Below are 14,657 nucleotides of genomic sequence, written 5' to 3'. Positions count from 1 at the left end.
GATCGTGCCCCTCCGAGTCGATCGTGCCCCTCCGAGTCGATCCTTGCCGCTTGCCCTCCCACATCCTACGGTGGCGGCCACACGTCATGCGAATCGCGCCCATTACTGCGGAGCACCCCCCGTATAAAAGCGGTGCCCTCGTTTCACATCCATCAACGCCGCCACCCACATTTCGAGAGATTCAAGTTCGCAGGAAAAGGAGGGGAGATGGCCAGGAGGAAGAGCGCCGAGCAGAAGAAGACGGTGACCCAGTCCACGAAGGCTGGACTCTAGTTTGCCGTCGGCCACATCGAGCGCTATCTCAAGAAGGACCGCTACGCGGACCGCGTCGGCTCCGGCGCCGCCGTCTACCTCGCCTCCGTCCTCGAATACCTTGTCGCCGAGGTAACCAACCAACGGCCGATCTCATACATTCCTGTTCTTTTCATGCTCAACAGAGTGGTAACTGATCTCGTCTGGGTGTTCTCTTTAAACTATAGATGCTGGAGTTGGTGGGCAATGTGGCCAAGGACAACAAGAAGACCCGCATCATACCGTGCCACCTGCTTCTCGCCACTCGCAACGACGAGGAGCTCTCCAAGCTGCTCGATGGCATCACCATTGCCCACAGTGGCGTGTTGCCCAATATCCACTTTGTGTTGTTCTCCAAGAAGGCCAAAATGCACTAGCATATCATCTTCAAACAGAATCCAACAATAATATATCTCTGCCACTTGTTTACCTTACGAATTTTGCTTAGCTTGGATCCTCATACCGAGAAAAGAAGTAATGACGTTTTCAGTTTTTTTCTAAACATAAACTTTGTTTTCCATTTTCCCCATAATGCGCATCCACAGGCAAACCCGGTTGTCCCTTATCTATCCTCACAACTACTATTGTGTAATGACTGTCTTCTACTGTATCATAATGCAGAAATATCTCCTTCCCATATAACATCTAGTGCAATTAATACTTACAGTGCGACCCATATCAAATTTCGCTTATAGTGCAGTTATACAGCACCATAGCCCACTACAAAATGAATGTAATCACGTATCAGCCAGATGCTGTAAGCATATTCATTCCAGTTATTTCCCCGACTATCAATAAGACAGGGCAATGCACAGACCTAGTGAAAACAAGGCAAAAAGCAAGCTAAAGCTCTTCTAACCTAGCTAAAAACTATTGGGGGGGGGGGGGGGGGGCAATTGCAGATGGTTTCCTTTTTAAAATAATGTTTATGCTAAATGGAGTCCAATAATGTGTCCCTCGGATAAAGGTCTCGTGCCTATGATGGTCATGTTCGCTTCCTACTCAGCCACTCAGGTGTTGTTGTAGTTTGTTCACAATGAAGACAAATTTATGTACATTTTAAAATGGTAATAAACATTTTTTAACATTACGTATACATTTGTATAATCATGCGAAATGTTTTAATGCATGTAGATTTTTTAAACATCTGATATTTTATTAATTCACAAAAAAATATCCACCTGATTAGCATTTTTCTATACACGTTTAGAAAAATTGAATGCATGATTAACATTTTTTCAAATTCTAAGCAAAGTCTCTCTCTCTCTCTCTATATATATATATATATTGTGTGTGTGTATAATGTTATGAAATATAAAGATAGAAAAGCAAAAAAAAAATGTGAGTTATAATCGGAAGAAAAAAATGAGGTCAAATAGCGCGCGGTTACTGGCAGGCCCAACACATCCTTCCTGTAGGCGAGACTCGCTAAGACTCGCAGCAGGCGGCACATAGCCGCGCCCGTCGATGGAACACTGTGACTGGTTTTAGAACCTTCCATGCGGTTGTATTTCTCTATAGTTTTTCATCTTTTTTTTGTTTTTTCGGTTGTTACTTCCAGTTTTCTTTCGTTTTTTATTTTTGTATTTTATTGGTTTCTATTTATTTATTTATTTCCACTTTGTTGTTCTCTCATTTTATATAGTCGTTTTTAAAGAAAAACACAGTGTTCATTTTATGTATACAGGTCGAATATTTTCACATAGAGGTTGAACATTGTTTAATAGACGGTGAACATTTTTCTGAATACATGTTTGAACATTTGCCAAATCTACATTGTAATTTCTTTTATATGCACAGTAACTTTTCTTGTGACACATTAAACATTTTCCATGAACAATTTTGTAAATGTGCAAACATTTGAAAAGTTCTTGAACACTACTTTTAATATCACGGACATTTATTTTTTGAATTGTACGAAACATTTGTTTTTCTAAATTACATGAACATTATTTTATCATTACAAAAATATTTTCTTAAAACACGTCGAACATATTTTTTAAATGCGGGAACATTTTTAAAAATGTCACGAACATTTTTTTGTTTCTCGCATTGGGGCGGTTTTTTTCTGGTTTTTCTCGGTTTCCTTTTTTTGGGGATTTTTTTGTTTTCCAGTTACTTTCAATTTTTGTCCGTCAGAGCTAGGGTGTGTTGTGTGGAGCACAGTGGCGGATCCATGATTGGAGCAAGCCGCGGGCCCAAAAAATTTTTTGTCACGAGAGAAAAACTTAACCTCCATCAATCTATAGCTACCTCAAATATGGCTCAATTGCACAAAAATTTAGAATTTAATCTCAATGCTTAAAGATACAACAAAATAGATAAAAAAAGATGACAAAAACTATGAATAGTGCGTGCAGTAAAAGAGTACCAAATCAATTGCTTGCTTCATTAGTGTCTTCCATAACTTGATCAACAGTGGAAGAAGAGCCAACACCTTAGAGAAATGAAAAGCAAAATTTCATAAGAGAAGACATAAACATCAAGTGAAACAATTAACATTGCACAGAGTTGAAAACGTACTACTACGACGAGGTAAAATTCCTTTGTGAGATCTATAGGATTGAAAGCGATATATAATAGCATCATCATCAACCTTTGCAAATATTTCTCCCTCAATATTGCACACCATGGAATAGTTCATCCAATCATCACCCATCTTATTCTTCAACCAACCATAGCAACAACAATATTCACATTCAAATAAGCACAGCAGCAATCCGATTGGTTCATTCAGGTTTACAACATCATGTACTACGGAATTAACAGTAGCTTCTGCAAGCGTGGAACATCTCTACGGAATGCAATGTTTGACATCTCTATGGAACATTCAAATAAGAAATAAGCAGCAGCAATTCAAGTGCAATTGAATGTTGAATCTTCAAAAACATTATCAACAGCAGGCATTACCAAATACCAATCCTGGGCGTTAGTCCTCAGTCGGTCAGTCCTGTCAGTCCTGCTGGGCGTGGGCCGGAGCAGAGCAGGAGCAAGGAGAGGCCAGACCGGAGCAGAGGCAGGAGAGCTAGCCGGCACGCACCAGAGCAGCAGGCCAGCAGGGGACCAGGCAGGGCGAGCGACGGAGGCGCGGAGCGGCAGCCAGCAGCAGGCGAGCGGCGGAGCAGGCGAGAGACGGAGGGAGGGCGGGACCGCGGGAGGGGAGTCGCCGGAGCCAGTCCTGGCCGGAGCGGAGGGCGGGAGGGGAGTCACCGGCGGGCGTTGGCGGCTGCCTCGCCCCACGCAATCGAACGAGAGCACTGGTGCGTGGCTAGGTCTGCAAGACTGCGAGTCGGGGCGAGGGGGTTCTACCGTCCTGGGCCAGGTATAGTTGGGCTAAGCCCCGGGCCCATTCAAAAACATGCCTAAGTAATAACTAAAAAAAGGCCACGCCCCAGGCCTGGGCCCTGGGGGCCTGGGGCCCAGATCCGCCCCTGGTGGAGCACATGTGTTCTTCTTGTGGAGCATGGGTGTGTTGTGCTTTCGGATGGAGCACATGTGTCATGTGTGTCTCACTCTGCGAGGAAACCACAGTTATGGTTCATTGAAGGGAATCACAAGTTAGTTTACTTGAGAATCATAGTTATGCTTCTGCGGGAGTTGACACACTTTTGGTCATAAAGTTTAGTTCGGTATCCTTCCATCACCTCATGATAAACTTTCTGTTGCACCCTATTCCAAAAGTGAGGATTTACTTATTATTCCTTTCTTAATTATATGGATTGGCAATGCGCATGGAAACAAAGTTTGTCTTATTGACCTCCTTGTAATCACTCCTAGATGCTTATGTATTTTGGGACCTTGTCCTTCTTGATCTTCTTCACGGGATGCCTTTTCTTGTTGAGTGCTTCGTGACATGCTTGAATTTCTTCATTGGTGCGAGAAATACTTGAATTTTTCCAGTCAATCATACGAAAAAAGGGTTGCCAAAAAAAACTTTGGTGTGAAAAGAGTCCAACCTCCCCCCTCCCCAATTTCCGAATTCAGTTCCCACACTAAAGGAAAAAACGAAACAAAGAGAGGACAAGATATTCTCAAATCCTGATTAGTCCATCCGGTCCTCCCATGCATCATGCCCCCATGCTAATCGTAGCCACTTGAATCTTCCAGATCCAACGACAAAGATTGTTGGTGACACGAATCGCACCAGCCGACCCGCTTTCACCTTCCAGATCCGACGATGGAGAAAGCTGGTCACATAGATCACACCCCTTCCACGGATCATGCCCCTCCGAGTCGATCCCTGCTGCCCGCCCTCCCAGATCTGACGATGGCGACCGCACGTCATGCGAATCACGCCCCTTACTGCGGAGCCCCCCCCCTTAAAAGTGGTGTTCTCGTGTTCACATCCATCAGCACCGCCATACACATTTCGAGGGATTCAAGTTCGTCAGAGAAGGAGGGGAGATGGTCGTGAGGAAGAGCAGCGAGCGGAAGAAGGCGGTGACCCGGTCCATAAAGGCTGGACTCCACTTTCCGGTCGGCCGCATCGGGCGCTATCCCAAGAAGGACCGCTAGGCGGACCGCGTCAGCTCTGGCGCACCCATCTACCTCGCTGTCGCCCTCGAATACCTTGCCGCTGAGGTAACCAACCAATGACCGACCTCGTACATTCATGTTCTTTTCATGCTCAACAGAGTGGTAACTGATCTCGTCTTGGTGTTCTCTTTAAACCATAGATGCTGTACTTGGCGGGCAATGCGCCCAAGGACAATAAGAAGACCAACATCATGCCGTGCCACCTGCAACTCGCCACTTGCAACGACGAGGAGCTCTCCAAGCTGCTTGACGGCATCACCATCGCCCACAATGGCATGTTGCCCAACATCCACTCTGTGTTGTTCTACAAGAGGGCCAACATGCACTAGCATATCAACTTCAAACAGAATCCAACAATAATATATCTCTGCCAATTGTTTACCTTATGAGTTTTTGCTTAGCTTGGATTATCATACCAAGAAAAGAAGTAATGTCATTTCCCATTTTTTTCTAAACATAAACTTTGTTTACCATTTTCCCCATAATGCGCATCCCCAGGCAAACCCGGTTGTCCCTTATCTATCGTCACAACTACAGATTAATTCTTCGCATCTTGTGTTGTGTAATGACAGTCTTCTACTGGATCATAATGCAGAAATATCTCCTTCTCATATAACATCTAGTACAATTAATCTTATAGTGCGACCAATATCAAATTTTCGCTAACAGTGCAGTTATACAACACCATAGCCCACTACAAAATGAATGTAATAACGTATCTGCCAGATGCCATAAGCATATTCCGTCCAGTTATTTCCCCCGCTATCAATTAATGCCATATACCGACAAATGGTTCCCTCTTTCTTTTCAGAAACACACATCCAAGACAAGGCAAAGCACAGACCCAGTGAAAACAGGGCAAAAAGCAAGGCAAAGCTATTCTGACGTAGCTAAAAACTTTTGGGGGACAACTGCAGATGGTTCCCTTTTAAAAATAATGTTTATGCCAAATGGAGCCTAATAATGTGTCCCTCGGATAAAGGTCTCGTGCCTACGATGGATCATGTTCGCTTCCTACTCAGCCACTCAGCTGTTGTTGCAGTTTTTTCAGAATGAAGACAAATTTCATGTACAATTTTTAATGGTGCTATACATTTTTTAACATTACGTATACATTTTTATGAAAATGTCACAAACACATTTTTGAAACCCGTGAACATTTTTTATAAATGTAACTTACATTTTTTAGAATTATACGAAATGTTTTAATGCATGTAGATTTTTTAAAACATTTGATGTTTTATTAATTTCACAAAAAAATATACACATGATTAGCATTTTTATATAGACGTTTAAAAAAATTGAATGCATGAATATATGAAGAAATTAGAAAAGCAAAAAAAAGGATATAAACAATATGAATAATAAACGGAAGAAAAAGCAAAAAAAAAAATGATGTCAAATATGGCGCGGTTACTGGGCAGGCCCAACACATGCTCCCTGTAGGTAAGCCTCGGTAGGACTCACAACTGGCGGCACATAGGCGCGCCCGTCGATGGAACGCTGCGAACTGCTTTTAGAACCTTCCACGCGGTTGTGTTTTTTCTATAATTTTTCATCATTTTTTTTTGTTTTTTCCATTATTACTTCAAGTTTTATTTCATATTTCATTTGTTTCTATTTTTGATTTTTATTTAATTCCTCTTCGTTATTTTCTCATATTTTATAGTGAGATTTTTAAAGAAAAACACGGACCACACCCTCTCCCGCGGATCGTGCCCCTCCGAGTCGATCCCTACCGCCCCCTCCCAGATCCTACGGTGGCGACCGCACGTCATGCGAATCGCGCCCCTTACTACGGAGCACCCCCCATATAAAAGCGGTGCCCTCGTTTCACATCCATCAGCGCCGCCACCCATATTTCGAGAGATTCAAGTTCGCCGGAGAAGGAGGGGAGATGGCCGGGAGGAAGAGCGGCGAGCGGAAGAAGGCGGTGACCCGGTCCACGAAGGCTGGACTCTAGTTTCCCGTCGGCTGCATCGGGCGCTATGTCAAGAAGGACCGCTACACGGACCGCGTTGGCTCCGGCGCCCCCGCCCACCTCGCCGCCGTCCTCGAATACCTTGTCGCCGAGGTAACCAACCAACGGCCGGTCTCGTACATTTCTGTTCTTTTCATGCTCAACAAAGTGGTAACTAATCTCGTCTCGGTGTTCTCTTTAAACTACAGATGCTGGAGTTGGTGGGCAATGCGGCCAAGGACAACAAGAAGACCTGCATCATGCCGCCCCACCTGCTTCTCACCACTCGCAACGATGAGGAGCTTTCCAATCTGCTTGACGTATCACCATCGCCCACACTGGCGTGTTGCCTAACATCCACTCTCTATTGTTCTCCAAGAAGGCCAACATGCACTAGCATATCAACTTCAAACAGAATCCAAGAATAACACATCTCTGCCATTTGTTTACCTTACGAGTTTTTGCTTGGCTTGGATCCTCATACTGAGAAAATAAGTAATGTATCGGTACCTTTTCTTTTTGATAATGGAAAATTACAACGACGGTTGATTGGTCGACCTTGGCCCTCACACGGATTGCGCCCACTCAAACTGACTCATGTCACTCGCCACTCCCCAATACGAAGTGGATCATCAATCACGCCCCCTCCCATGAAGCCCCCTACCCCCCTATAAAAGCTGAGTTGCATAAGTTAGATTTGTATTCACAAGTGTATGTCATATGGCTTAGCAGAGATGAAAATGGAAGAGAATGTCCGTTGTGTGAAAGTGTTTGTGTGGAGCTAAAAAAGTGTCCATTCCACTATCTGAGAGCAAAGCCAAAAGTTAAAGCTTGCAGACATGTTAATGCAACATTTTTCAAAACCATGACGCCCGATTTTCAAAATTTGTTTGCCAAAGAAATGAAACGAGACACAAGACAAAATATACTTGCACAATGATTAGCCGACGGGGCCCTCCTACAGATCATGCCCCTCCCCATGAAACCCCCCACTTGCACCTTCATCCGATGATGGTGAATTCATTCCTATAGGAACATAAATAAACGAAACTAAGCAAGAGCTAATCGTAGCCACTTGCACCTTCCATATCCAATGAGGGAGACCGTAGGTCACATTGCTCACACCCCTGAGTTGATCCCAACTGCTTAGACCTTCCAGACAACGGAGATTGTTGTCACACGCATCATGCCCCTCCCACGGATTGTTCCCGTCCAAGCCGATCCCCAATGCCCGCATTCCCTCATCCGATGGTGGAGACCCCATGTCTCGCGGATAGCGCCCCCTACCATGGCCCCCTACCAACAAAAGTGGCACCCTCCTCGCCAGTTTTATTTAAGGATAAGCATTTGAAAGTTAAGTTCACTAAAAACAACTTTTCATTCCAAATATCCATCTAAAGATTTGATAAGAATCAATGTGTAAAAGAAAGCACACGTGGTAGATTCTAATAAAATTATTGTTACCTCCCCAAGCCATTGGATGAAGATTGAAGCATTCTTGTCTCCCTCTTACCTTCAATATAACCACACCACATATCTACTAGTACTTGTGGACCATATTATTTAAGAACCATAAAACACGGCGTAAATCTAAATACTCCATCTCTTTACTTATACAAGGCCACTATGAAAAATACATTTTGCATCTATACAAGGCCACCAACAGTAATCGTAATCGAGACAAAAGTTAATGGGAAACTCTATCCCTCCCACGTCTGATCTTTTCTATTTGTTTGACCAGTCATGTGCCATCGATTACGTTTCAATCACACGGTCAAAAATCTTTTTCTCTCTCCAATCCATGCGCCCACCAATTAAGGACATGTCCCATCGATTACGTTTCAATCACACGGTCAAAAATCTTTTTCTCTCTCCAATCCATGCGCCCACCAATTAAGGACGGGAGCTGTGATAACCCACAAGTATAGGGGATCGCAACAGTTTTCGAGGGTAGAGTATTCAACCCAAATTTATAGATTCGACACAAGGGAGACAAAGAATATTTGCAAGTATTAGCAGTTGAGTTGTCAATTCAACCACACCTGGAGATTAAGTATCTGCAACAAAGTGATCAGTAGCACCATAGTATGATAGTTTTGATAGCAGTGATAACAGTAGCAATGGTAACGGTACTGATGTCTACTACGCAACTTTATTCTTGTAGACACGTGTTGGGCCTCCAAGCGCAGAGTTTTGTAGGACAGTAGCAATTTTCCCTCAAGTGGATGACCTAAGGTTTATCAATCTGTGAGAGGTGTAGGATGAAGATGGTCTCTCTCAAACGACCCTGCAACCAAATACAAGAAGTCTCTTGTGTACCCAACACACCCAATACAATGGCAAATTGTATAGGTTCACTAGTTCGGCGAAGAGATGGTGATAAAAGTGTAATATTGATGGTAGAAATATATTTTTATAATCTGAATAAATAAAAATAGCAAGGTAGCAAATAGTAAACAGGCACAAAAACGGTATTGCAATGCTTGAAAACAAGGCCTAGGGTCCGTACTTTCGCTAGTGCAATCTCTCAACAATGCTAATATAATTGGATCACATAACCATCCCTCAATTGCAACGAAGAATCACTCCGAAGTTCTTATCTAGCGGAGAACATAAGAAGAAATTGTTTGTAGGGTACGAAACCACCTCAAAGCTATTCTTTCCGTTCGATCTATTCAAGAGTTCGTACTAAAATAACACAAAGCTATTCTTTCCGTTCGATCTATCCTAGAGTTCGTACTAAAATAACACCAAAGCAAATTCAGTTCATAATACTCAATCCAACATAAAGAACCTCAAAGAGTGCCCCAAGATTTCTACCGGAGAACAAAGAAAAGAACGTGCATCAACCCCTATGCATAGATTACCCCAATGTCACCTCGGGAATCCGCGAGTTGAGTCCAAAACATATATCAAGTGAATCAATACGATACCCCATTGTCACCACGAGTATTCAATTGCTAGACATATATCAAGTGTTCTGAAATCAATAAAAGTATTCAATCCGATAACAACGAAATCTCAAAGGGAAAACTCAATTCATCACAACAAGATAGAGAGGGGAAAACACCATATGATCCAACTATATTAATAAAGCCCGCGATACATCAAGATCGTGACATCTCAAGAACACGAGAGAGAGAGAGAGAGATTAAACACATAGCTACTGGTACAAACCCTCAGCCCCGAGGGTGGACTACTCCCTCCTCATCGTGGTTGCCGCCGGGATGATGAAGATGGCCACCGGTGATGATCTCCCCCTCCGGCATGGTGCCGGAACAGGCTCCCGATTGGTTTTCGGTGGCTACAGAGGCTTGCGGCGGCGGAACTTCTGATCTAGGGCTACCCCGAAGGGTTTTGGAATATTTGTGAATTTATAGGGCGAAGAGGGGGTGCGGGAGGCCACCGAGGTGGGCACAACCCACCTAGGCGCGCCTGGGGGCCCAGGCGCGCCCTGGTGGGTTGTGCCCCCCTCGGGGCACCCCCCAGGTGCTGTTCTGGCCCATCCTGGGTGTTCTGGTCCATAAAAATTCTCCAAAAAGTTTCGCGGTGTTTGGACTCCGTTTGATATTGATTTCCTGCGATGTAAAAAACAAGCAAAAAACAACAACTGGCACTTGGCACTGGGTCAATAGGTTAGTCCCCAAAAATGATATAAAGTTGCTATAAAATGATTGTAAAACACCCAAGAATGATAATATATTAGCATGAATGCTTCATAAATTATAGATATGTTGGAGACGTATCAGCATCCCCAAGCTTAATTCCTACTCGTCCTCGAGTAGGTAAATGATAAAAGAAATAATTTATGAAGTGTGAATGCTAGCAAAGTGCACAAGTTTGATCAATGATAATTTCAATCACTTCCCCTAGCATCATAATAGCAATTCTTTCTCATAAAACTCATCATGTTAAAGTAGCAACCAATTCACATGTTAAGGTTCAAACAATGAATTCTCTTGAAACTCAACAACCTATGTTCCCAGTCACCAAGCAATTGCAATTCAGCTATTCAACAAAGTTTGAGTAAGAGCTCCACATACTCAACCATCTTATAGTCTTCTATGATTGCTAACACTCACCGCATACACATGAGCAAAATGTTTCAACCAGACATATAGAAAGATAGGGGCTTATTGTTTTGCCTCCCAACGTATTCACCTCAAGGGTGATGTCAACAATAATAACTCATGCTACCCAGATCCAACTGGATATATGTGCCTAGATCTTTCCTCACCACATGATGCTCGCCAAAAGAGAAAATAAAAAGGAATAGAGAGAAAAACTTTGACTCTTGGATAAAAGTAAATACATAAAAGTAAAAGATAGGCCCTTCGCAGAGGGAAGCAGAGGTTGCCATGCGCTTATTTGTTTGTATGCTCAACCCCTTAGTGCAAAAGAACGTCACGTTGTATTGCCCCTTAAGATGGCAACCTTTATTATGCAGTCTGTCGCTTTTATTCTTTGCCATCCAAGCTCGTACAACGCTCAATTTTCTCTTACACTAAATGATCTCACTTTTAGAAGAAATTTTTATTGCCTTATTGCACCGATGACAACTTACTTGAAGGATCTTGCTCAATCCATAGGTAGGTATGGTGGACGCTTGAAAATAAGATTTGGGTTTAAGGGTTTTTGGATGCACAAGTAGTATCTCTACTTGGTACGGAGTTTTTGGCTAGCAAAGATGGGGGGCAAGCACCACATGTTGCAGGATCTATGACAATATAACTTCTATGTGAATATGAACAAACATAAATCATTTCGTTGTCTTCCTTGTCCAACGTCAACAATTTTGGCATATAATATTTTGATGGGGGCTCACAATCACAAAACATTTCCAAGATAGTGTATTTGCATGTGAAAGTTCTCTTCCTTCTACTAATCATTCGTGAATTGCTTGTATGACCAATATTGTGATTGTCAAGCCTCAAAAGATTTCACTTTCTAAACCCAATGTGAAGCTACCACTAGGCATGATATGAACATATAATTTCAACTTCATCACATTCAATTTATTCAACAATTTACTCATAGGATATAAGTGAAGCACAAGAGTAAATGACAAACTACTCCAAAAAGATATAAGTGAAGATCATGCGAGTAGTTAAGTAAATAGATAGCTATGTGAGGACTCTCTCTTATTTAAAAGTTTCAGATCTAAGTATTTTATTAAAACAGCAAGCAAAAACAAAATAAAATGACATTCCAAGAATAGCACACATCATGTGAAGAAGCAAAAACTTAGGTTCAACCGATACTAACCGATAACTGTTGAAGAAGAAAGGTGGGATGCCTACCGGGGCATCCCCAAGCTTAGATGCTTGAGACTTCTTGAAATATTATCTTGGTATGCCTTGGGCATCCCCAAGCTTGAGCTTTTGTGTCTCCTTAATTCCTTTTATATCACGGCTTCCCTAAATCTTAAAAACTTCATCCACACAAAACTCAACAAGAACTCGTGAGATAAGTTAGTATAAACCAATGCAAAAACTTTATCATTCTCTACTGTAGCAAATCACTAAAATTATTATTCAACATTGCATACTAAATGCCTCTGCATATTTAATACTCCTATCCTCGAATAGAATCATTAAACAAGCAAACATAACAACAATCTGCCAAAACAGTACAGTCTGTAAAGAATGCAAGAGGATCAATACTTCCCTAACTCCAAAAATTATGAAAATTTACCAAACTGTAGAAAATTTATCAGAGATCACTATGCAAAAAGTTTCAAAATTTTATCATATTCTGACTTTTCTAGGGAATTTTTGCAACAGCGATAAACTTTCTGTTTTCAAACAGCAACTCATATACTTGCAAAATAAGCATGGTAAAGGCTATCCTTGACATTTTTATTGAAAAGAAATATGCAAAATATTATTATAAATAACAGCAAGAAAATCCTAGCAAAATAAAATGACGCTCCAAGTAAAACACATATCATGTGACGAATGAAAACATAGCTCCATGTGAGGTTACCGATAATGTTGGAGACGAAAGAGGGGATGCCTTCCGGGGCATCGCCAAGCTTAGTTGCTTGGATCTTCCTTGAATATTATCTTGGGGGTGCCTTGGGCATCCCCAAGCTTAGGGTCTTGTCACTCCTTATTCTCCTCATATCGACATCTCACCCAAAACTTGAAAACTTCAATCACACAAAACTTAACGGAACTTTGTGAGATGCGTTAGTATGATAAAGAGCAAACCATTTCACTTTGGTACTGTCAAAGACAAGATTCATAATTGTTTCCATACAATGCCTACTGTAGCATATCATTTCTACAATTTATATTGAGCAATATAAGCCATAGAAACTAGAAAGCAAGCAAACTATGCATTGAAAACAGAATCTGTCAAAAACAGAACAGTCTGTAGTAATCTGTACTCCAACCATACTTCTGCTACTCCAAAAATTCTGAAAAATTAGGACAACGTAGTGAATTTGTATATCTATCACCTGTAAAAAATTCATATCAAAAGCACGTTCCAGTGAATTTCTAAATTTCCTGGACTGAGCGCAAAAGTTTCTGTTTTTGGACAGAATCAAGTCAACTATCATCCACACTATCCCAAAGGCTTTACTTGGCACTTTATTGAAACAAAAGCAATAAAACATGATTACTACAGTAGCATAATCATGTGAACACACAAAAACAGTAGGTAGAAGTGTTGGGTTGTCTCCCAACAAGCGCTTTCCTTTAATGCCTTTTAGCTAGGCATGATGATTTCAATGATGCTCGCATAAAAGATAAGAATTGAAACATGAAGAGAGCATCATGAAACACATGTCAAGCACATTTAAGTTTAACCCACTTCCTATGCATATGGATTTTGTTAGCAAGCAACCCATGAAAACAAGAACCAACTAGCATAGGAAGGCAAAACAAGTACAACTTCAAAACAATCAACACATAGAGAAGAAACTTGATATTATTGAGACATGTAAGAGTATAAGTTCCTCTCTCATAATAATTTTCAGAGGCATCATGAATGAATTCAACAATATAACTATCACATACAACACTCTTTTCATGATGCACAAGCATAGAAAATTTATTACTCTTTATGGCATACATGTCATCATAATAATCATCATAGATAGCAACTTTATTGTCATAGTCAATTGAAACCTCTTCCAAAATAGTGGATGTATCACTAAATAAAGTCATGACCTCTTCAAATCCACTTTCATCAATATTTTAATAAGATTCAACACCCTCCAAAATAGTGGGATCACTACTACCTAGAGTTGACACTCTTCCAAACCCACTTTCATCAATGTAATCATCATAAATAGGAGGCATGCTATCATCATAATAAATTTTCTTATCGAAAGTAGAAGGAATCAAAGGATCATATTCATTAATAAAAGCATCCCCAAGCTTAGGACAAGCATTATTTCAGCAATAAATCTTCAAACATTTCATACTCATTAAACATAACATCCCCAAGCTTGTGGTTTTGCATATCATCACAATCATTCTTATCAATAGCATGAATGGCACCAATAGTATAGCAAACATTATTATCATATTCTTCCAAGCAAGTGCTTAAAAGATTTTCAAGATCATAAGGGACATCATTGTCTTCCCAATCATAATCATTACAACAAGTAGTAGGTATCACAAAATCATACTCAATATCATCATCTTCCATTAACATATTTGATTCACTTTCATGAGGCACAATGGTGATAAGAGCATCATTATTTGGGAGAGATACCTTTTTACCTCTATTCTTTCTTCTTTTCTTCTTCTTCACCACATCATGTGTGGGTTTAATCAATTTTCCAAGCTTCTTGTTGAAGAGATTGATTGGATATGAAGCTCCTCCTCGTTGCCTGATTCATTATAATAAACACTAG

General features: G+C 41.3%; 2 protein-coding genes and 1 long non-coding RNA gene across 3 annotated transcripts; 2 read left to right on the top strand and 1 right to left on the bottom strand.

Annotated features, from left to right (window-relative positions):
- Window positions 1-207: 207 nt before the first annotated feature.
- LOC109771287 (protein H2A.5-like) lies at window positions 208-703 on the top strand. The gene is made up of 3 exons (XM_073496036.1): window positions 208-243; window positions 295-384; window positions 480-703. The coding sequence occupies exons 1-3, from the start codon at window positions 208-210 to the stop codon at window positions 666-668; spliced, it is 315 nt and encodes a 104-aa protein (XP_073352137.1). The 3' UTR covers window positions 669-703.
- Window positions 704-2,537: 1,834 nt separating this feature from the next.
- LOC109771286 (uncharacterized) lies at window positions 2,538-3,567 on the bottom strand. The gene is made up of 2 exons (XR_012181116.1): window positions 3,202-3,567; window positions 2,538-2,728 (listed from the first exon to the last, which is right to left on the bottom strand). It is a non-coding gene; the product is annotated as an uncharacterized lncRNA (long non-coding RNA).
- Window positions 3,568-4,695: 1,128 nt separating this feature from the next.
- Window positions 4,696-5,156, top strand: LOC109771264 (protein H2A.6-like). Its single transcript, XM_073495813.1, has 2 exons — window positions 4,696-4,767; window positions 4,968-5,156. Exons 1-2 carry the CDS (start codon window positions 4,696-4,698, stop codon window positions 5,154-5,156), a joined length of 261 nt encoding a protein of 86 aa, XP_073351914.1.
- Window positions 5,157-14,657: the final 9,501 nt, after the last annotated feature.

The sequence above is a fragment of the Aegilops tauschii genome, chromosome 3 (genome assembly GCF_002575655.3).
Source record: "Aegilops tauschii subsp. strangulata cultivar AL8/78 chromosome 3, Aet v6.0, whole genome shotgun sequence".
NCBI lineage: Eukaryota > Viridiplantae > Streptophyta > Magnoliopsida > Poales > Poaceae > Aegilops > Aegilops tauschii.
The sequence above is the reverse complement of the archived record's forward strand: the minus strand, read 5'-3'. Positions and strand labels throughout refer to the sequence as shown.